At 40.7% G+C, this 24,005-nt stretch overlaps 1 protein-coding gene across 1 annotated transcript in view; it reads right to left on the minus strand.

Moving 5' to 3' along the window:
- RALGAPA2 (Ral GTPase activating protein catalytic alpha subunit 2) overlaps positions 1-24,005 on the minus strand; it is a 321,348-nt gene that overhangs the window by 62,627 nt on the left and 234,716 nt on the right. The window contains exon 37 of the mRNA XM_025399680.1: positions 20,608-20,735. Within this exon, the coding sequence (XP_025255465.1) occupies positions 20,608-20,735 (128 nt within the window). The remainder of the gene's footprint in view (positions 1-20,607; positions 20,736-24,005) is intronic.

Genomic DNA, 24,005 nt, shown 5'->3' on the forward strand with positions numbered 1-24,005 from the left:
TTTTCTAGTTTGAAAAATGGCCATTTTAATATAAATTTATAATCTAAATTTCTGTTGCCAGAATTTGGTTGTTTAAATGGGCTTTATTTAGTATACCAGAAGAGACTGTGCAAAATCATATTCCACAAAAGAATCAACATTCTCTTATAGCTTTAAAATACTATAATGTGAGCACGAAATGCTTCACACCTGAATTGATGAGAGTATTAGGCAGTAGTTTCTATGAAGCTTTTAAGAGAAAGTTAACTTCTACTAAACAATTACAAGGGTTCAACTAATATAGTGCCTTCTGACCGATTTTTTAATAACAGCTTTTAAAGTAAATCTATCAAACTGTTTAGACTCTTCCAACGTAAAAAGAAATGGAAAGTTAAAAGCTTAAAAATTCCCCATATAGAGAGGAAATAAATTTAAAATAGAAATTTAAAATAACTTCAATCCAAAGTAAAGCAAGTCGTTTCATACACTTTCAATAAGTATAACAAATTGTATATGGTGACCCAAAAGTCACCATTCTAGAGCTTTGCAACCCAAGAGTTTTTAGCTGGAGGGGTTAAAAGTGTGGGTGTGGAAGTCAGCTTTTGTTTGAAAAATTAGCAATGCTATGAGTCATCGTGCATTAGCTGCAGAAGAGTTTTGCATCTTGTACGAATCCAGACACCATATGCCATGCGAAGGCCTATTACTTTATTCGGTGCCACCGCTGACAGGCAGCCACGTGGGTATCCCCAGCGGAAGGGCTGTCTCCTCCCGGCGGCGAGGACAGGAACCCAGTGAGCTGAACACATCCGACATTGTACGGAGCAGCAGGAACAGCTGGTAAGCTAGCAAGCGGCAACGGCCCAGCGAGGAGGAGCGTGGATGTTAATGAGCCTGGCGACAATGCCGGCCTTCAGAGGGGTGAGTGCAATGTCGGCCGGCGTGTTCCCACAACAGCCTCAAGAGTAGAATCTGCTCGTTCATGCCTTCAGTCTCATTAAAACATGATACTGGCATTTGCGGCTTATCAAAATCAGCTGTAAATCACAAGTTATAAATCCAACCAACAGATTCAACATGCTTTAAAAAGTTGCACTGAAATGCATGTAAAATTCCACAGGCATCTTTGGGTCCTGATGGAGAGGTGTTGACCAGGCACTGGGGTGGTGGGAAGCGGTGAGTTGATGGCACAAGTGGAGCAGCTGCTGCTGGTTCAGGTCCTGGTTACCACTCGCAAAACTGTGTGGCCTTAGGCAAGTTATTTAACTTTTCTGGGCTTCTGTTCTCTCAACTATATTTTTTAAATACAAAAAAGTTTGTGACATAATAGATTGTGTTGTTTTAAGACATTGCACTGTATTTGCACAATATATTAAAATAGGATCATAATTGTGCCTTCCTGATAGGATTAATAACTGAATAAAATATGTGAGGCTCTTAGTGCCTGGGACAGAACAAAGAATGGTGCAGCTAAGTAAACAGATGACTCTCCAGGTGACCCAAGAGTACAGCTCCAAGCAGCTTCACCTCCTGGTCTTCTTCTCACACAACACAACACAGCAGCACATCTCCTAATGAGTGAGGGGTCTATGGCATGGGATGTGGGAAGGTGTCTCGCAGACATAGTGAGATGAGACAGCGATAAGAAGTGGAGGGAGTGATGTGTGCACATCTGGGTGCTGTGTATCCCAGTCTGATTACTGCAGGGGGTGGGTTTGGGTTCCTAGCAGCATCTGAAGCTCCAAGATCACTAAGTTTCTTGATGGTTCCAGGTTTACCAAAGGCTCTTTTCTGTTGAAAGTTGTTTACTTTTTCTGAACGCTCCTTTCTTCCATCAAGTCCCTGTGGCACCTATTCACCCTCCAATTGCCAGGTCACAGGTCCTCCATGGGATGCCTTGGGGCTCCAGGCTGCACTCTGCATCACAGCCATGAGGAAATTGTGCACTGCTCTCTTCCCTAATGTGCTCTGTATTTAACAAAGAGCCCCTCCAGAGTGGGCACTGTGCCTTCCAATTGTGCACCCACAGCAACACTACAGTGCCTGGCATACAGGAAATGGCCGATGGGTATTTTGTTGAATGAATCAGTATACTAACGGAAAAAATGCTTTTGGAGTTTCCAGAATTGGTGTCTAGGAATATGAATGAGATGATCAGATTATCAGAATCAGTTGATTATTTTTTGTCAAGATTTTTTTAAGCCCCAAGTAAAAGACACTTTACTGAATGATCACCTCCAGCAACAAATGCACCTTGCACCTCTGTATTGTAGGGCAGGATGTGTGTAAATATGAGAGAGAACTACCTGGTTCTTGGAAAAAACCTTGTTTCTCAGAAGTTTTCCCGTGAGCTAAGCTCAACTTAAGGGGTTCTCTGAAGGTGATATCTGTACTCTGTGAAAAATGGAAAGGACGCAGTGGCCTGTGAGGCACAGATCAGTGAAAGTGGCCTTAAAGGTGAGATGATCAGCACAGAGTTTAAAAGGCCACAGAGCTCGAAACAAAGATTACATCCCAGGAGAGACCTTTGTGTAAAATACAGTGTGTCATTCACTAATGAGTTCAAGCATGTCTGAATTTGGAAACCAGTCCTCTCTGACGGGCAGGCAGCTGCTGAGGCTCTCGCACACAGCAGGCATTACACCCTTGGCTCTACTGGCCACTGCTGCCTGCTCCTTATAGGACTAGCACACAACAGCAGCCGGAAACCCTGGTTCAGACTTGTCTCCCACATACTCGCTTTCTTTAGATCAGCCTTTAACTTTATGTTGTATCCTGAAGACCACAGACAAAACAAAGATAACTAGATATGGAAATGGAATGAGGATTGGAAGACCAGGTAAAGAACTGAAGGAGATTTTTCTAACTCCCTACTCTGCCTTCCAAGGATGCCACAGGGTTAGTTCCAAAGCTAATCCCTAGGTGGAGGCTCCTTTGGTCTCAGTGGTCCGGGGAAAGACAGATCTTCACTCTCCAGCGTCTCACTTGGTCACAGCCATTCAAAGATGGTAGTGACATCCAGTGTTCATTGTCTTCTAATGATGTTTTGTGGGAAAGCACATGTTAGAGTAAGAATGCTCTTCAGTCACTGGGATTTCAAATATATATATATTTAAAGTTTTAATGTTTTAAAAATACCCAGACTAGAAATAATTACAGCACAAAGCAAAAGAGTAGACAAAACTGCCCAGATGTGTAGTGACGCAGTGATGGTCTGCAGCAGCACTACACAGGGAGGGCTGCTACAAAGTCTGAGAAGGGAATGAATATCTGTCTGTAATTCACACATGCATATACAAACACAAACACAAACACATGTCCATTTCCCTGAATCAAATTTCAGAGGAATGGTGATCCACGGCAGAGATTATTAAAAGTACACATTACAAATAGAATGTGTCCCTAGGAAGGGTGTTACGAATCTAAGCCCCAGAACTGCTGCCTCCACAGTCCCGTGTAATGCCACCTAAGTGCTCTGCCTCGCATGACTTGCTGCAGGCTGCAGCGGATTAGAGCTATCGATCGCTGCCTGCAGAAGGGTCTCGCTGTGTGAAAGGAAGGTGAGCGCTAGAGACAGACAGCTCAAGTATTGATCTGCTCTGGCAGAAGGCCGTGGTTCCAAATGCGGGGTGGCACTCCTTCACATCGCCCATGAGTTACTGTAACATGCACGGAAATACTAAAGAGCTGGGGGATTGGGCCAAAGGCTGGAAAGTCACCAGCACCTCCTCTCCTGTTAGCTGGTCACGAGACCCAAGGATGCCATGTGAAATCTCTGGCTGTTTAAAAAACACACGAAACAGAAGCCTAGGAAAGGCATTCCTACGGTCCTCCAAGGCATGACGGACAAACCACTGCCACAGAGGACTGCCAACGGTCATGTTAAGAAGCTGTCAGAGCAATGTGGATACATCTGTAAGAATGTTCCTCCAGCATCTGAGAGGTTCACCAGAGTCATCAGGCCGGCTCTTACTATAAAATACACAATCCCTTCCCCACTAAAAGTTGACGCCTCCCCCTACTTAAAGCAAAACATTAAAAAATTGGCCCAAACTGACATTCTCCTTAAAGAAATCTCAATGACACAATTTATAAGATTTTCAAAAGATTTTGAGGGAGACAACTTCCAAGGCACAAAGACATAAACTCATCTAAAAAGTCAAATACAATTATGAGATACATCAAAACTCATGATTTTTGAAAGCAATATAAAATTAGGATTCATGAGACCACGTTAAAGTGAAAATAAGGAGCCCAAGGAAATCAAGTGTAGCAGGAACAAAATGCACGCTTTAAACACTTGCTTCTGCGGACATGGGAGCAGAGAGAACTCTATTGCTTTTCTGATTTAACTCTCTGGATTAAGTAGTCATTATTTAAATCAGTTATCTTTTCAGTATCCATATTAAGTCATTTCCTCCCATGCACATTGTAAAGACATCCTGTGGTGTAATTACATAAATGGCACTAGAGTCTACTTTCCCCTAATTAGAAATTCCTTAAAATGTTTGCATAACTGATTTTAATCCAACTAACATCTACTGACTTCTTATGATGTTAGATGCTGGAGACTGAAAGATGAATGACACATAGCTTTGCCTTTAAGGAGCTTGCTGACCAGTGGTGGGGCAGATGCCTTGTAGTGAGCCCCTGACCCAGTGTGGTCAGTGCTACACCAGCTGTGGAAGACAGAGAAATGTCCGTTGGCCTGTGGCCCTCCTTGGACAGGCAGGCTGCTGCTTCCCTCACAACAGGCTCACTCTCCTCCCTTGAATCTAGGCTGGCCTTGTGACCTGCCGTGGCCAAACAGTTCTGAGACTTCCAAAGTGATACTGTGAAGAAGCTGGCACTCCCACCTGGATCTCTGGAGCCTGTAGCAGCCATGTCAGAAGCCTGACTGCTGTGAGAAGACCCAGGCTAGGCAAGTGGAGGGGCTGCTGAGCCACGGATATCCGGCCAGCCCCAAGCTGTTCCAGCTATGCCAGTGCAGGTGCCAGATGTGAGACAGCCTGGGTAAGAACCACCCAGCTGAGCCCAGTCAACCCATAGAACCATGGAAGAGCCTCCCTCCACCATTTTGCCTTTAAAAATCTCTGCAAAAAAGTTTCTTTTCTTTTTCTTTTTATTTTTCGAGACAGTGTCTGCGTATGTTACGTTGCTCAGGCTACAGTGTAGAGGCTATTCATAGGCACAATCATATTGCACTACAGCCTGAACTCCTGGACTCAAGTGATCCTCCCACCTCCTGAATAGCTGGAACTTGCCACATCACGTCCGGCTCTTCCAAAAATCATTATGCTTAATTTTGTAAGTTTGCAGACTCTCATGTGAGAAGACAATGTTAGGACTTCTATTAATATTTATCTTCTTATCTCAAATGATGAACTCAAGCTTTACTGAAATTTAACATGTGGCCTGACGCTTGCACCCTTCTTGCTAGGTCATCTATCAGACTGTTCCAGGTCAGGTTCAATGTATGAGCTGTACTAAGAAAGAGAAGGAGAGGGAGGGAGGGGCTGCCAGTAGAACCCTCATTCACTTTCAGCACAGGGTGAGGTACCATGGTTTACATGAGCCTCCAAACTGAAGTGTTGAACTTTATTAACTTACAAATCATATTATCTTTACAATTTACTGTCCTGAGGCAGGGCATGACCATGGAAATCTTTTGTCGCACACACAAGTTTGCCATTTATCTCACAGGAAAGACTTTATAAAAGCTGAAAGTTGAACATAAAGATGAGGTACTCATTTTTCTTTTTTACGGAAAGACAAATGTTCTAAATTTGGTGACCTTTTCTGTGATGACAAGGAGCTGAATTCGTTCATTCAGCGTGTACTCACTGAAAAAATATTTACTCTGCAGCAGGTGCTGAGGCTACATCCAGGGTTGGTATTCACCTGGAAAACACCCACATGGCTGGCGTCCTGGTCAGTGCCCAACTGGTGCCCTTATGTACCCACTGTTAAATATTTCCACTCTCATGTTTGGAGGCACCAGTGAACAAAACAGACAGAAATCTCTGCCCTCATGCAGGGGGCATGGTGTGAGTAAAATCAGTGAATTACATAGTAACCGAGAGGGTGATTGCTCCCTGAAAAAATGCCTTAGCTCCTTGGAATGGGGCATGGACACTGATGCAATAAATTATAATCGGCGTACGAGTATCTTTTTGTAAAACAAACAAATTAACAAAGTTATGACATTTCCCACCTATCAAGTTGTAGATGACACACACATGAACTAATGAGAGGTACACAAAAATATGTGAATGATTTCCAGCAGCAGCTAGAAATATTCTTTCCCCTTCGAGCTCCCATGACCCTCTGATTCTCTTTCTTTTATCTTGTGTTTCAGTGACTCAACAAATACTCACTAGGCACTGACCACAGGCCCCTCCCAGAGCATAGCCCACATCCTACCCTATGTCACAGTTATAATCCATCCTGGCCATGAAGCCCCCTGAGGCCACTCACCTCTGCCTGCCCACTACAGTGCTTGTCACAGCCATACCGATGTTGGCTGCAAGAAGAACACGGAAGCATGGCCACCCTGATTTACCACGGCACATGTGGCAGGGTCTGGGCCCTGAGATGTTCTCCTAGTGGGAGCTGGGAGAACAAGCGAGGGGCCAGGCCCTCCTCTACACTGCTGCATCCATCAGCTCATCTGTTCATTCATTCTTCAGTCTTGTATTTACATATACTTCGTTCCATATATCCTTACAATAATCTGTCTGGGAGCGATTATTTTCCTCATTTTACTGTAAGGAAACTGACAGAGGTAAAGTATTCAAAGCCAAAAAACTAAGTTATTATTTAATTTAAACTAACATCAAAACCCAAGGTCTCTCAGAGGTCAGCTAGGACATGTTACCTGCTAAGCTGGGCATGACAATAAACAAGACATACTTTAAAATTTATCTGGGACTTGTAGTAAAATTGCTGCCACGAAGGAAAGAGAATATTCTCAAACTCTTCTGTGCAAGAACTCTTCTCACTGAGAACCAAGACTTGACCATAAGGGTCCAGTGTTATGGTGTTACATGGCGTAACTGACGTGGAAAAAAGTTTTACATTGCTTTATGTTTCCTCTAAATTAAAAAACAAACAAAACATGTTTACTATCCTACTGAGTTATTGTCAGGGACATTTGAGCTAAATAATTGGTCTACAGAACAAACTCACTGAGGAAACTGGCTGTTCAGCTCATGCACACACATGGGCATACTAGCTCTGACAGCACACGGCAGCTCTCGAACTCCAAAGCATGGCTGACCTGCTACCTTATTGAATCTTGATGACCTAAAAAGTGATCACTGGACAGATTTATCCAGAGAAAAAGAGCATGGAATCAGAGTCTGGAAATTTATGTCAGAGAAAGCCAATGTAAGTTAAAAGGAAAGTGCATCTCATCCCAATCTGAGCTGAAACCCACACTTAGGCTAAAATTCTATAAAAAATGGAGTGGTTTATGTGAAGTGCTTTCCTTCATCAAACTTTCTGCACAAATTATATGCATTTGACAAAATTATAGAGCACAAGTACAAAACTAATCTGTTTCTTTTTATTCAAATAATTTAGATGCTGTTTTCTGATGTAGTCTTCTGATGTGCGTATGTCATTATAAGCAAAGAATGTTTATCCTGTTAAAGAGGCATACCTTCTATTTTTCTAAATCAATGAGTAAATGGTATTTCTGAGACATTCTAAAGAGGCTCTTCTTTTTATAGGGGTTAAAAATTCTATGAAAATACTCCTTAAATTTAAAACTAACTTACATTTTTACTGATATTCTTATTAACATTGGTTTCTTTGGAGTATAAATTCAATTTAACTAAGTTCAATTCTTTTAATTTCAAAGGTGGGAAAAAAACACGTATCACAGCTAAGCTGAACTCTCAGCAGGCAAATGTAATGTGATGACAGTTGCCATCTTCTGGGAGAAAGCTATGGCTCTTGGATGTTAAAGGCAGAGCATGATAGTAAGCAGCAGCAGCTCTCTCCATCAGCTCTATGCCTCCTTTAAATTCCACTGAGGATGGCAGTTTGGATGGAGACCCCAAAATCTATTCTGTCCATCTGTTTTATTATTCTTAGAACAACTGTCAAAAGTTGCCCAGGGATCAAGTTGCAAACATACTAATTTGCCTTTGAAAAGTAGGCCCTGGGGGAATTCTGGAACTCTGCTTATAAATTCAGAATCCCATCAGCCAGCAAGCCTGCCCTACCCTTTGTGGAGGTATGAGACTTTGCACTTCCAGGCATACATCTGCCTCAAAGCCGGGATGCACTGATATACTCACATCCCACTTCATAGGCAAATGAAGGGAGAACCAAAGGGACTTGGCATCTTAAGGGCTGGCTTGTTCCATGACAAGCAGACCCTGAGTTTTCAGGAGGCAGCCCCTTCATTGATGTTGGTGGATTAAGGACCAAAGCTTTGTGCTGGAGAGTTTAAACAAGTGGACAAGGCAGAGGGACAACATATTCTGTGCTCTTTTATATCCTGGGACCAAAGAGGAAGATTGAAGACTGAAATAAAGCATTAGAAAAAATAAGCTAAAGAAAGATAAAAATTATAAGCCACTAAACATTGTAGCATTTCATTTTTGTGATTCTGATGAAAAGAGTTACAAAAAGACCATTTAAACATACAGAATATCAGATGTAGGTTTTCTAAGGAAAAATGAGAAATCACCCAAGAGTTGGCTATTGAAAATATTGTGGCATTTTGGGGACATGCTATCTTACTGGAAACTAAAGCAGCTGTGCACTTCTCAAGTTGAATGTGTTAAAGGCATGTGCAAAACACAATGTAAACATTAAAGTGCATCTGGACTCCGTAGTGGCTGGCACATGGGACACCTGATCATCACAGAGGAGAAAAGGGAGTGGGCACTAGCACGGAACCCTGCAGCATCCTTCCTTCCCCCACCCTGGCCCCAGTGGTCTCTATCAAAGGCTTTCAAACCACAGGGCCTCAGAAATGCATCTGAGGCACAAAATTCGAAGTACCCCTTTTAGAGTTTGGTAAAATTCCTCCCTGGTAAAACAGAAAGGACACCCTTTCAAGGCTAACATGATGGCATTTGGGTCATACTCACCCCCAGATTACCAAAAAAGTATTCTGCTTTGATTTAAAAATTTACTTCAGTGTGTTGCAAATTACTCCAGCACAGAAACCTGCTGGGAGTTCACTGCATACACCAGGGCAGACTCTGCACAGAAGGGACCACCATTTGGACTTGCCTGCTTTGTCCTTCTTTGGCTTTGCAACGTCTCTTATTCTAATAAGGCATGTATTATCCTTTTCAGAGATTTGAATAACAGAAAGTCTCACTTTCAAAATATTGCTTATAATCCTAGAGTCTACTAAATGTTCTGTGGATGCTGTTTATGGCATTCTGTTCCTTTCAAAATGGGACTGATAATTAGTAAACTGAAATTTGATTAATGTTGGATTAAGAGGTTCTGATGTCTCGCTGCAATGTGTTATTTCAGTCTGTGGGCACTAGAAGAGATTGTCTTTAGGAACTTTGTTCCCTTCCCTTTCCAGAATAGGAGGATGGGCTTAAAATCCTGATTTTTTTTTTTTTTTTTAAAGAATTCAGTTTGTAGTCAACAGTTTATAATGTAGGATTCAGTTTTTGTTTTGTCTTTTCCCTCACGGTTTTTTGTTTGTTTTCTCACTTTGAAACTGGGGCCAATGAATTAACTATTTAAGAGAGAACAAAATAAACCTGAAATAAAAGTCTTCTTCCAAAAATGCCAAGGGTGGGCCTTCCTGGTTGAGTCTTAGTGATTTGGCATGGATAAACGGTTCAGACAGCTTTAGATCTCACCAGGCTTTGTACCCGCTTTTGATAATATTAAGAACTCCTCTGAAAACAAAGGACCCATCTGATATAAGTATCAAAGCCTGTGAAAATGACGAGATAATATTTAAAAGGAAAACTAATAATTTTAAAAAGAGATTAAGATTTTATTAGGATTCTTAGGATTATAAAAAGTCCTGTAACGGCCAGACTTTTTTCTGTGCTTCATGGCCAGAAGATTCCATGTCTCTTCCTTGCCTGTGTTTTAAAATTTATAATCTTGTTTGCCTATTGTCGAAAAGTATTGAAGAATCAGGAATAATGGCTCCCTTTGAAGCTCTGTCATTCCCAAAGTAACCATCTGAATGCTAAAGAAATATTGTCATTTATCGAATGACCTTTTGCTCTTTGAATACTCAGACATTAATAAATGTTAAATGCTTAGCAACCCTAGCAGCACTATGAAAAAGGTAAGTCGGGTCAGCAAATACCCTCTTGCATGCTTTTGATATGACGACCATTTCCACTTTTCTAACAGCTTTCTAATAGCAAAAATGTATTTGGGAACAACAGTGGAATTTGTGTCATCATGACCAAATGATTACGGTGCAAACCCGAGATTCTTCTGGGGCCCAGCAGGCTTCTGGTCCCTATGGAAACGAAACCTGAGATATTGTCCTCCACTCAGCTGGAGGACGAAGCGCCAGGAGGCTTTTGTGCTTGGTGAGATTTCTTCCACAACCTTCCCGCAACAGACCCTAGTGCTTCCTCCAGACTCTTTTCTAATTGAGATGCAAATTAATCCCTCTGGCTGATTACACTTCCCTTAAAGCTACTGACAAATGCAGCTGTAACCAGAGTTTGCGGACTTTCCAACAAGTGACTTCAGCTGTCTGTATTTGCATGCGCAGCCAAGGCCCGCCCGCTCCAAGTCTCAGAGCTGTGGAGAGCTTCCTTTAGGCATTACAAGCCCGTTTTATTTATGTGTATACAATTTGCATACAATTAACAGTTAGAAAAAAAACAAAAACCCACAACTAGGTACCTAGGATTTATAAATGGACTCTGACACTGAAATTCACTTCTTTCTGACCCAGGTCTAGAGAGTCACTCCTTTCTCAGGAGGCCAAGGCTTTGAAGGTACATTACATTTCCCTCCCACTTCCTTCTTGTCTGCAAGGTTTCTGACTCTAACAATGTTTGAATTCAATCTCTCTCTCAAAAACGAACTAAATAAACTTATGGCTCTAAGAAAATGGGATCACTTCCTTTATAGCGATCTCGATAAGATTCTGTCAATTTCAAATCAAATATGAAGTTACCATTCTAATTGCCACGATTCCCATAGAAATGTCCTTCAACAACTTTGGGGTGATGTTAGAATGAGTATTTAGCGCACAATAAAAATATGCACAAAACACCCAGTAAGAAGAAAAAACCACAAAATCCAATTTTTCGGTAAAAATTATTTGCTTCCTCTTGAATCCTATTTATTTTTGAGTTCCTACTATGTGTCAGGTGCTATTTTAAGTGTTCAGGATCCAGCTGTAAAGTAAACATTCAAAAATGGAAAAGAGGGAGTTAATGTGTGTGTGTATATATATATATATATACACACACACACATATGCATACATATTCTAGTCCTAAGGTTCTATTTCGCCTTGGGCAATTAAGGTTTTCAATTTTGAAAAAGTGTCATTTTATAAAATATGATTTACTTTTGTCTTCTGTTTTCCAAAATATTTCTTACCAAATTACTCTTCAGCTTCATCCCTCCCCCAGCAGGCCTTCTCTCACACACACACACACACACACACACACACACACACACTCATAATATACTAGGGGACAGCAGCAGAATGGAAACAAGGCCCCCACTGGGAAAGCCAGCACTGCTGGAGAGCCACATCTGAGACAGAGAACAGAGAAGGCCCAGGCTGGCAAGCAGTGAGTCAGAGCGGAGATGGCTATAGGAGGGAGGGGGGTCCTTGGAACAAGAGGGCCTCAAGGGCCGTGTGAAGGGTGGGGCATAGCAGAGTGGCTGAGAGGGGACTCCCAGGTTAGGGGTCATCCCAGTGGGAAGCATGATGGCTGGCAGTGAGATGCAGTGACCCACTGAGGAAGGAGCTGAGAGAGGAGGGCAAGAGAGGAAGAAGGAAGAATGAGGCTGTTCTTGATATTCCCCTAGATGGAGCATCAGCCTCGTTTCTTCACAGGCTGTGAGGTTGAGAATAACTTCTGAAGGGATGGTCGTTTTTCTAACAGTAAGATGTCACTCTACAGCAAAAATAGCAGAGTGTATCGCCTTCTCTCGAGATTTCTCCTGCACCTTCGCACTTCTCACAGGCCTCATTTCCATGTACCAAGAGTGGAGGGCAGCTCCCAACCCAGGCAGCCAGCCTTTCACACAGAAGAGGGCCTTCTGCAGAGCACTGAATGGAGGGTACTCTACCAGCCTCTATTTTAACACCTACAATGTAAAAAAGGAAATATTTTCTGAGGCCTAACTCCACAGTTGGGTGGTTCCAGTTTTTACAACAGAGGTTTGAAACTCCAGTATTTGCAAGGGCCAGGCTGATAATATAAAACAATTGCAGGTAATGCTTGCTGGGCTTTCACTAAGGAACAGGCACTGTTTTACTTGCTTGGCCCATTAGCCCTGTCACCAACTCAGAGAGACCAAATGGTGGGTGCCATGGTGGTGGTGCCTGGTACCAGGCCTGAGCACTGGGGAGACACCAGGAGGGTCTGTGGTGACCAGGACAGCACATATTCTGTGGAGAGACTGATTGTTGTCCGTAGAAGGAAGGCCCCGTTGGGTCAGATATTCTGATTCTTCAGGAGAAGTCAAAAGTTTAGATTTTTAAAAAATGCAAACTCTCCCAATTTTTCAGCATGGCTGACAAACTCAATTTTTAGTTTAGGTTTTTGGTAATGTGAGGAGGACAACTGCAGTTAAAACAAAGCCCATCTGTGGGCTAGATTTGGTGTGCTGGCAGCTGGTCTGCCCACTCTGGTTTTTGAATGTTTGATTTGACATTGAGATAAAGCTGTTTCTTGGTTGCCTCTATTCACTGGTCACAGTTCTGCAGACTGATATCCTCTTATAAAACCTCTCAGACTCCTGAAACAATTACTTCTTGGTTTTAATGGCTCCCCATTTGGTTACAGTTTCTCTGGATTGGCTATGGGTTGGTCGAGGTCCCTTTTAAAATGTGGCCCCAGGGCAGAACGCCACCTTTGGATGCTCCCTGAGGCTGCAGCACAGGCCGTAGGTCCTGTGATTGGACCTCATGTTTCCTATGCAGAAGTCTCAAGAGAATGCTGGTGTGGCTGGCTGTTGCATCCCTCTCGTCTCTCATCTCCAATCTGTGGCCAACCAAAATCCTCAGACATTGTTCACAATGACTGCTATGAAACCACATCACCCTCCCCCTGTACTCAGGCAGCTGATTATCCAAAGTTCAGTACATAATGTTACATTCTGCCCTCTTAAACCTCATCTTGCTGGCTTGGGCCTGGAAGTCTCTCATCTCTTGAGATTATCCTAATGTGTGACTTTGCGTTGTGTCAAATTAGTTAACCCTCTCAGCTTTCTTACAAATGGTGGCTTGATAAACATGTTTTAGACCTTTGTGAAAGTTACTGAAAAAACTTTTGACTGGAAGAGGGGTTAACGGCAAAGCTGTGGCATCGAAACCATACAACACACAAAGCTTCCCACTGACTGGTGCCCATGAATTAATACATTTTAGATTTGGCCACAATGAAATCACCCAACTCTTAGGGGCCCATATTTCTCTCTTATACCTGCCAGATGATAATATTTTATTTTAGATTTTACCAAAATCAAGATGTATATGCTTCCTCTAATCTCTGAAAATAGTAACCCTATAAAACACACAGTGAAGTGTGTTCGGGATACCTTATTCTTTGTCAACATATTCTTTTCTGAAGGCTCACAAGCTATTTAGTAACCTAGTCTAACCATTTTACAAAGGATCCATGCAACATTCCAAAATTCATCCTTTAATCCTTTTTGAAAACAAAGAAAATATTTTCCTGTTTCCAATTTTGGGTATATCCTTTATTCTACATGATTTCTAAAAAAATATTTCTTATGGTTCTGAGATCATTTGTTCTACAGCCAGATACAGGTGATCCTGAAGTCTGGAGCTTACTTGCAAGAGCCACTGATTGATTGATTGACTGTATTCTTAGCAACTTGAGTTTTAATTCATCCACTCAGGTACTTCTCGGTCCCTTCCCATTTGAAGGAGATGTGACAGAGAAGACGGAAGTCATTGAGATACTGGCTAACAGTGCCCACCTGCTAATTTACAGAGTCAGGAGCTCCTCTTTGAATCTGATGTGAGTATTTTAACTACGAACGCATCAGAGACTGCAACCGTGTGCAGCTATATTGGTTGCTCCTCCATGCCTCCCCTTTTTCTTTCTCAGAGGAATAATTTTAAGTTTTTAATAAAAATCCCCTTATTAAAAAATCTCTAATTCCTCATTCCCTTTTACAGTCTCAACCCACCCAGGGGAATATGTGATTTCTTCCTCTGAACTCTTCTTTTTGTATGCCTGGCAAAATAGAACACATGGTACCATTTTACTTCTTTTCTGAAATGTATGGAGATGAATGGAAGAAATTAAAGATCTGTCCAGGAAAAAGAACCAAAGATCCCACTGAACAAGAAAGAAACAAGGTTGTTACAGCTTTGGAGAGGAGTCATTTTTGAAGATGTGAAAATTCGTAGCAGAAATTAGCAATGAGATTCCAAAGTCATGGGTCTAAGAGAGAGACACTCTGGTACTATCAAACACATGTGTTAACTGAAAATGAAAGTACATTTCACTTGTGAAAGAATGAGATAGAAAATTATTTTTTCTTAGGCAGTCCAGTTCTCTCCATCAAATGCTGATAGTTACAGTGAGTAGAGATGGTGAATGCCATTGAGACTATTGTTCTATTGAAGTGGACGTTTATTTTAAAAAGCCACCATCTGTTTGATTCAGGGTGAACTCCTCCTAATGGGCACACTACATATTGTGTGGCAACCTTTTCCCTGAAACAAGTTATCTGATGAGGACAATGAAAACCTTGGCTCAAATGGTTGTGGAAACTTCTATCAGTTGACCACGATTTGATTTTGGAATCTTTAGTTGGCTTGGGAATGGTAAACACAACATGTGGCAAGCTTCCAATTTACAACCCTCTAGGCACAGGAATAGGCTCTTTGATTGCCCATGAGAGATAGAAAAAGCAGATGGCAGGTGAGTTGGCTCTCATCACTCAGAAAAGCAGTGGCCACAAGATGAAGGCTCCACTTGACAGATTTGATTTAGGCCGCTGAGGACATCACAGGAGAGCCCAGAAGGGACAAAGGGGCTGGGATGAACTGTTCCTGAGGGTGCTTTCCAAAGATACCCCTACTGTGCTTACATTTTTTTTTTAATCATGTAAGACAATGGTATTTTTCAGTCTTCTATGTGCCTTTGCTGCAGAGTTCCAACTGTTAACTCAGCCAAGGGGCCCCAAATAAAAACTCCTTTGATATTGATTCTAACTGCATTTACTTCTCATAAAGACCCCCAAAGGGAAAATTTGCTCCAGCAATGCCCCTATCCTCAGCTTAATCAGAAACATTGCGTTTTCTTAAACATAGTGGACAAAATTAATACGTAACTGCCCACATTTCCACTTCTAGTTAAATATTATAAAAACTGAATCCCAACTGACACGATTTTAAGGCAGTTAAAATTAGCTGGGGAGAGGACAGAGAGATAAGAATAACTACTCCAAAGTAATTTCATTGGCTTGTTTCTTCAGTTGTCATCAGGTTCAATTTTGGCTATGCATGTCCTCTCTCTAAAAGATTTATACAAGGTCTCAACTAAACATGTCCTTTGTTATAAAACAGTCATTCTGATCCCTTGAAAGTGAATGACATTTGGATGAAATGAGCAGTTTGGCAATGTTTTCTACTTAACAAGTGTAATCTAAATATCAGAAACAAAATGGGGATACAGGGCTGCCTATATAAAACAGTCTGAGTTGACAAAGAAATGTCCCTTTGTCGGCACTCACCACTGTACCTAGGATCCCAGGGAAAAAGGTAATAGTAATTCCTTTTCAGAAGTTTTTGTCTTGTAAATGAACTTCTCTTTACAGGGCTGTTCATACAAGCTGCTTTATTTAGTAACAGATCCTGGCTCATATGCCAACACAATTTTGCCAACAGATATGCTGCCAGGCTTTAAGAAGGGAATCAACTCTAATAAACACCCAGGAATAGAGATTCCCACCTTGTACTGGGGTGTTTTGGGACAGGCTGCAGGCAGGGCTTCATGGGCGCGAAACCTGAACATCTGCACATGGGAAGTGTGTTCCCTTTATGTTGAGTGTTCATGGGAGCTGACTCCTCGAAGAGTCACACTCTCCTGATTCAGAACTTGCTTAAAATGCAGAAAGAAAGCAGTAGTGCCCCAAGAAACATGAACACGAAGGAACCCTATCATATCTCTTCATAGTTGTGTTACTTCCCTGTATTAGCTGATCACTTATGGTGACAATAAAGGAAAGGAAAAAGCATAGCCTCTTTTCCTGTCAATCCTCTCTTGCTAATCAATAAACTGATAGTACAGACTATTGGTAGAATACGTGCACATAAAGAGTGAAATACTCAGTTGGTTTTGTGTGGTGTTCCCATTCTTCTGGTAAGAACAAAATATATATGCATGCATAAGCTATGAAATATGAATTGCATAATTTCAGTGATTCCATATATAAGCTAAATACTCATATTTGCATATTAAACTGGCATTGCACGATATAAAGAAAAATGGTATGTCTGCAAACATACCATCCCAAACGCGCTTGATCTTGTCTGACCTCAGAAGCTAAGCAGGGTCGGGCCCGGCTAGTACTGGATGGGAGATGAGTGATAAGATAGTCCTAACAATTTAGGGGCTGAGTGCAGTGGCTCACACCTGTAATTCCAGCACTTTGGGAGGCTGAGGTGGGTCACTTGAGGCCAGGAGTTCGAGACCAGCCTGGCCAACATGGTGAAACCCCATCTCAACCAAAAATACAAAAAATTATCTGGGTGTGGTGGCGTGCACCTGCAATCCCAGCTACTCAGGAGGCTGAGGCAGGAGAATCGCTTGAAGCCAGGAGGTGGAGGTTGCAGTGAGCTGAGATCACGCCACTGCACTCCAGCCTGGGCAACAGAGCAAGACTCCATCTCAAAAAATAAATAAATAAATAAATAAAGATAATGCTAACAATTTAAATTTTTAACATTTCTTTACTTAGAATAACATTAAATAGCAAATAAAAAATATGATGACAAGTTGAGAGATTACAGACAAATGGGAAAACCTTTATATTTTAGGGGCTTTAAAGGCATTTTTTCCTATGTTTTGAAAAAGAAGCCCTATATTTTCATTGTGCACTGGGACCCTCAGGTTATATAGCCAGCCCTGGTTCTAGGTGTGCCCAAGGTACTGCTGATCTCCTCAGCCCTTGGGAGATTACATAAGCTGGGGGCGGGGTGGGCCCTACACTCCCTCCCCACTTATTGCACCTGACATCAGGCAGCTGTGGGAGTTTACTCTGGATGCTGTGCTAAGATGAGAATTTCCAAGGTGGGCATGAGCAGAAAGAGTTAGGCAAGCTTGAGTTCCTCAGGGATCAACCAGAACACCATCTCTGCTGGAATCTGGCTCTTGGGTCCATCATAAGCACCTGATGAACTTGAAAATGCATACAATCCTGGAAAAACGCAAGTTTATCACTCATGAACAATCTGAGTCCTTGTACCCTCTGCCTGGAACGCCATCCCTACTCTCTGAGGACTGCGTCTCTCTCATCCCTCCAATTTCAGCCCAAATGCTCTCTCCTTGGATAGGCCTTTCTGGGCCTTGACCCTTTTTTACCCAAACTCTCTATTTATTAAAAGTTTCTTTACTGAACTTCTCTCAATTCGTGTATATTTTTATCAATGTGCGGGTTTTCTCTGTGAAGCATGTAGGCACAAACCTGGTCTACCTTTCTCCCTGCTGTAGCCTCAGCTCTCAGCACTGGATTTGGCAACAGTGAGTCCACAGTAGTTGTTTGGAAAATGAATAAATGTAACAAGACATCTATAATTAGAATTTGTTAAGTTATTCAGTGGTTTTCAAAATTCAAATCTAAGACTTATCTCAATGAAGCAGGAAATTTCAGACATAAGGTATGACATAATCAATGGACTTTTGCCAAACCATATGTGGACTTGGATTTAACAAAACATAAAGGAAATAATTATTAATAGCTTAGGTAGATTTTTTTTTTTTTTTTTTTGGAGACAGAGTCTCTCTCTGTGGCCCCCCAAGCTGCAGTGTAGTGGTGCAATTTTGGTTCACTGCAGCCTCCGCCTCCTGAGTTCAAACAATTCTCCTGCCTCAACCTCCCGAGTAGCTGGGACTACAGGCGTGCACCACCATGCCTGGCTAATGTTTTTGTATTTTTACTAGAGACAGGGTTTTGCTATGTTAGCTAGGCTGGTCTCAAATTTCTGACCTCAAGTGATCTGCACACCTCGGCCTACCAAATGTTGAGATTACAGGCATGAGCCACCATGCCTGGCCCAGAGTTCTTAAAATTGGTAATTTTTAAAGAGTAAAAATCCAAAAAACCCTTTTCCTTATTGTTTTCTATTTTTTTCTCTTATTATATTCCTTATTTCTGTCCTGAATATTAGCCCTTCTCCAGACAGAAATTAAAAGAATAAAGTAGTTAAATGATTGCAAAGTTTTCCCCACTAGCTCCATCTCTATAAAAAATTATCTATAACAGTTGATTTCTTGTTTTAAACAATTTATTTGAATAAAATCAACTAAATTTTCTCCAGGTACAAGACAAAAAAAAGTTTAAAATATTGATAATGATCAACATAATAGTTGTTTAAACCTTTTTCCTAATTTCTGTACTATATTGTTGTTTGAGATGTCAAGTTAGCTATTTTGTGAGTTAGAGTACATTTACTAACACACGATAGCATCAGTAGCCCAAGCTGGTATCCACATTAGTCCTGATGTGTCACTGCTTGAAAAGTTTTCAAAGTGATGCTGAATAGTATCCTTTGAACTTTTAAAAATACTGTTTTCCCTAAACCTGATTATTCCAATTGTATCACATTCTTATTTGAGAAAGCAGTGTTAAACAAAATAACAAAGCAAGTATTTTATAATGAGAAGTTCAATAAGTAGAGAAGGTGACATGACAAAAGTCACAATGGAATTAATATAAAATGGAATTTTCTCATTTGTAAAATAAAAAAAATTTTTTTTGGTGCCTTGGTCCAACATACTTGACTGATGAGTGCCCAGCTCGTCCTAGTTGACATGCAAACTGACAAACCAATCACTTCTCATTTCTGCCAAGAGGCTCTTTTTAACAGTATGTGAAATAAAAACTCCATGCTGAAGGCCAAATTGACACCAGCCATAAGATTACGACTAGAGTGTTGTGGAAATCACTGCAAAGAATGCCATCTCCAAAACACTCACCACCAGCCTGGACAAAGCACGAAAGGGTACACTGAAGGGAATAATGCTGCCCTGGCCCCCGGGGGAGGGACCAGATGGGACCTAATAGCTCTTTTCTACTACTCATTTCTATGATAATTTTAAGTTGCCACATGGCATATGTATTTTTTTTTTTTTATCTAAAGGCAGAATATCAGTCAATGAAGTGACCAGGATTTTAATGAGAGGTATTTTTTTATGAACTGTATCTATTCACATGGGATAGTTTTCATCCACCCCCAACTCTCACCCGCTATAGCAACACATCACTTACTATTAGGTTTGGAGAAGTATATATAGAGGTCAAACACAATACATTTCAAATTATTATCAATACCAATTAGAAACAAAGAGATTCTAAGTTTTATTAGGAGGTCAAAAATTTTTTTTGCATCAATTTTATGAGGTCACCCATCTTAATCTCTTTTTCTTATAACTTGAGATCATGCTTGAATTTAAGGATTACGGCAGGCCAATTAATGTTTGAGGAAAAAATTTTAGGAGCGAAATTTATTCTGTTTTTGGAAACAAAATCAGGAACTAGAGAAGAAAATATCAATGATTTGGGAGAATTACAAAAGAATGTCTAGCTATTCCTATTGATAAGTCCAAATGCAACTTAATTCAGGACACCTTTCGCATTCCTCTCAACCAGATGCAATTTCTATCTCTTCCGATCTTCCAGAAACTTACTTGCAGTTCTCAGGCGGCCCTCTCCTCTCAACCAGAAGCAATTTCTATCTCCTCAGATCTTCCAGAAACCTACTTGCAGTTCTCATGCGGTACCTGCCACATTCTTTGATTTATTGGGGTCATTTCATTTGCTGTGGTTTCTGGTAGGCACTCTGAATGAGCAATACGTTTTGCTCAGCATCCCACCTTATACACAATGGGTTGCCACAAATAAGAGGGATACAGGATGAGACTGAACGTGGGGCAAAATACCTAAGGAGACAGGAGCATCTCATAGTGGTCACAGCTTCTCAGACACAAACGTATGTGAGTAAATCATGAAAGTAAACTCTAAGTTTAATGCAGCACAAGATTGTTATATTTAATATAAATTAACAAATGCTATGAAAAACCACACTATGTTATTTTTAACAAAGACTGAAAAAAATTCTCTTCCCTCTTCAATTCAGTTTTGAATACTTACCTCTTATGAAAAATTGCCAGGAATCTTGATTCTGGGATGGTTAGTAAGTTACAGATTTAAAGCAAAAAGATACAAGCTCTGGTAGAGTGGGATGAGGCACTTCACAGCCCTGCTGGCGTTGATGCACGTGGCACATACAAGGCTTGGCAGCAGCTTCCCACTCACTATGGCTCCATCGAACAGAGGCCCAAAAAATGGAACCTGTTGATTTGAAATGGAAAAACAAATTTTAAAAACTGGTAAAAGTCAAATCAAAGATATGAGAGTAGCTGACTGATGTCAGACCTGCAATGAGCATGTAAGCTGTCACCCACAGAGCAGACGCTGACGTTAACAGGACGCAGGTCCAGGGCTTTCAAATCGAGTGAAGCAGGACTGCTCCACAATGCTCCTCTACTAGGCATTCTCCAGCCAAACTTTCAACGACAAAATCTTACCAGGTTATTCGTTTTTTCTCTTCTGTTGTCATTTATAGAAATGGCATTGCTCTTAAGTGCCTACATCATGTGAATTATGCATGATACACAGACATGCTTCACTGCACAACACTAGTCTTGCATCCGTCTGAAACCAGTTATGGAATTGGTAATGTTCCTGCCACGGGTGCTGATGTATATTAACTCTTAAAGGAGATGATGACGATCCCTGTCAACAACTACAAAGTCCCACACAGTCCTCATTCTTCTTGACCTTTCCCCCCTCTGCTTCCAAGATACTGTATTACCTTCATTTCTTTCTACTTTTTTTTGGGACAGGGTCTCCTTCTGTCACCCAACCTGGAGTGCAGGGGCACAATCACAGCCCATTGCAGCCTGGAACTTCTGGGCTCAAGCATCCTCCCACCTCAGTCTCCTGAGTAGCTGGAATTATAGTCACACCACCACACCCGGCTTCTGCTTTTAATAGAGACTAGCTTTTCTTAGCGGAACCCATTTCTGTTATGTGGAAAACTCACAAGTTTCTGTACTTGCCTTTTTTGGATTTATTTCTTTTCTCTCCTTTTTCTCCCATTAGAATTTCTTTAATTTTATTCACTAATATGGAGATTGTAAGCTCCATGAGATTACAACTCTTACATGAGCTCCACGAGATCATGTAACTCTTATATTCATTCACTTATTACTTGCCTATTCATGTATTCAGAAAGTATTTATTATGTGATGGACACTGTTCTACTCACTGGGGAAACAACAGTGAATAGTACAAAAATCCCTGAATTTATTGAGCTTGGAATTTATTGGAGATTTCAGAGAATAAACAGTATAAACATATAAAATATATGATAGGCAGGAAAAGTGCTAAGGTAAAAATAAAGCAGAGAAGAGCAACAGAACTTTATATTTGGGAGGGGTCTCCAGTTGGCTCTAATGGCCAGGGAGGGCTTTAAGGAGACGATGACATTTCAGTAAAGGCCTAAAGAAAGTGATGAATGAACCACAAGCTATAGGAAGATCTAATGGAAGAACATTCCAGGCAGAGTAACAGCACAGGCTTTGTGGTGGGAGTAGAATTATTATGTTTAAGCAACAGCAAGGAAGTCACCGTGGCTAGGGCCAAGCGAGTAAAAGGAAGAATTAAGAGCTAAAGTCAAGCAGATCACAAGGGGGCTTTATAGGAAGTTTTAAGGGTTCTGGATTTCTATTCTGAGAAAGATCAAAGCCTCCTGAGGGTTTAGGGAAGCAGGGGATATGATCTAACCTACATTTCAAGGTATTGTTTTCGCACCTGTGTTGAGAAAACTGCAAAGGGGAATTATGTAGACTAGCTGGTGACCACTGAATAACCTAGGCAAGAGATGGTAATGGCTTGGATCAGAATGGCAGCAGAAGTGGAGAAAGGTGATAGATACATTTTGAAGGTAGAGTTGTCAGGATTTGTTGAGGATGGTTAATGAGATGGGAGAGATAGAGAGGTGTCAAGGATGATGACACAGTTTCTAGCCTGGCCATTAGAAGGCTGTAGCTACCTTTTCCTGAAATGGAGAAGACTGAGAGGGAGGGTCATTAGCTCAACTTCAGACATGCTAAGTATCCAGTGATGATATATTGAGCAAGTGTAGATATACCATGCTAGAGTCAGGGGAAAGGCCTAGGTTGGAGCTGTTCATTTAGAGATGATGCTTCTAGCCATGAGATCAGATAACATCAACAAAAGATCAAGAAAAGAGACTCAAGGACTCTATGCTCTGGCTTTCCAATGTTTAGAGCTTAGAGAAATGAGAAACAATTAGAAAAGAAGGAGTGGCTAGAGATGGAGGAAGAAAACCCCTTCTGAGTAGCACTGTACCTGACACACAATTGGAAGGCAAATACCTGCTAAATGAGTTACATTCATTAATATTTTAAATAATTTAAATTAATGAATGTGGGTCTCCATCCTAGGTCTTTTAACTTCTCTCAAAAACTATTTATCTGTAAAGCCCCTTTTCTGTGGTTGGCACTGGTGAAGGGGCTCGGGATACAATAATGAATGAGAGACTGTCTCTGCCCATAAAGAGCTGACATGGTAAGAAAACTATGGACTAACATCTCTCAGCAATGATGCAAAAATCCTTTATACATTTTTAGTAAATTAAATCCAGCAAGATAAAAAAGGACAATATATCTTGATCAAGCAGAATTTTCCATTGGAACTCAAGGTTCATTTAACATTCATAAATCCATCAATGCAATTTATTTTAGCAATGTGCAAAAATCCACATTGACAAAATACAGAATAAAAACAATATGACTTTAACAGATACAGAACAAGCATTAAATAAAATTTAACTCATTCATAATTAGAAAAACGAAACAGAACAAAATCGCTCAGCAAACCAGGAATAGAAGGGAAATACCTCAACTTAATGAGAGCTTAAAGGGGGAAAAAGGTGTCATAATTAATGATGAAAGATTAAGTGTTTTCTAAAAGGGATCTGAAAAGGCAAGGATGTCTATGTTCACCTCTTCTACTCAACATTTTTGAAGATCCTAGTCACTACAATAAAGAAAATTAAGAGAAAGAAAGAAGGGTAGGGGAGACGAAGGGAACATAAAGGTTAGAAAGAAGTAGAATTGTTTTTATTCACAGATAACACAATTATGTATATGAAAAGTCCAAAGAAATTTAATTAGAACTAGTGAGTGAATTTTGATAAGTCTCAGAAAACAATATACTCCTCAAATCAATTATATTTCTGAATGTTAGCAACCAACGATTGGGAAAAGACCTGTAAAAACATTGTTTATAATTGCATCAAAATAGAATAAATTTGATAAAAGAATATGGAAGACATCTATATTGAAAACTACCAAACAGTGATGAGATAAATTAAAGACAAGTTAAATAAATGGAAAGATGTACAATGTTCATGGACTGGAAGTTTCAATATTGTTAAGATATCAATTCTGCTAAAATTAAGCTATAGATTCAACAAAACCCAATCAAAATTCTGGCAAGCTTTTAAAAAATATACATGTACCAAATACTTCT

This window comes from Theropithecus gelada, chromosome 10 (assembly GCF_003255815.1).
Source record: "Theropithecus gelada isolate Dixy chromosome 10, Tgel_1.0, whole genome shotgun sequence".
In the NCBI taxonomy this organism is placed as follows: Eukaryota; Metazoa; Chordata; class Mammalia; order Primates; family Cercopithecidae; genus Theropithecus; species Theropithecus gelada.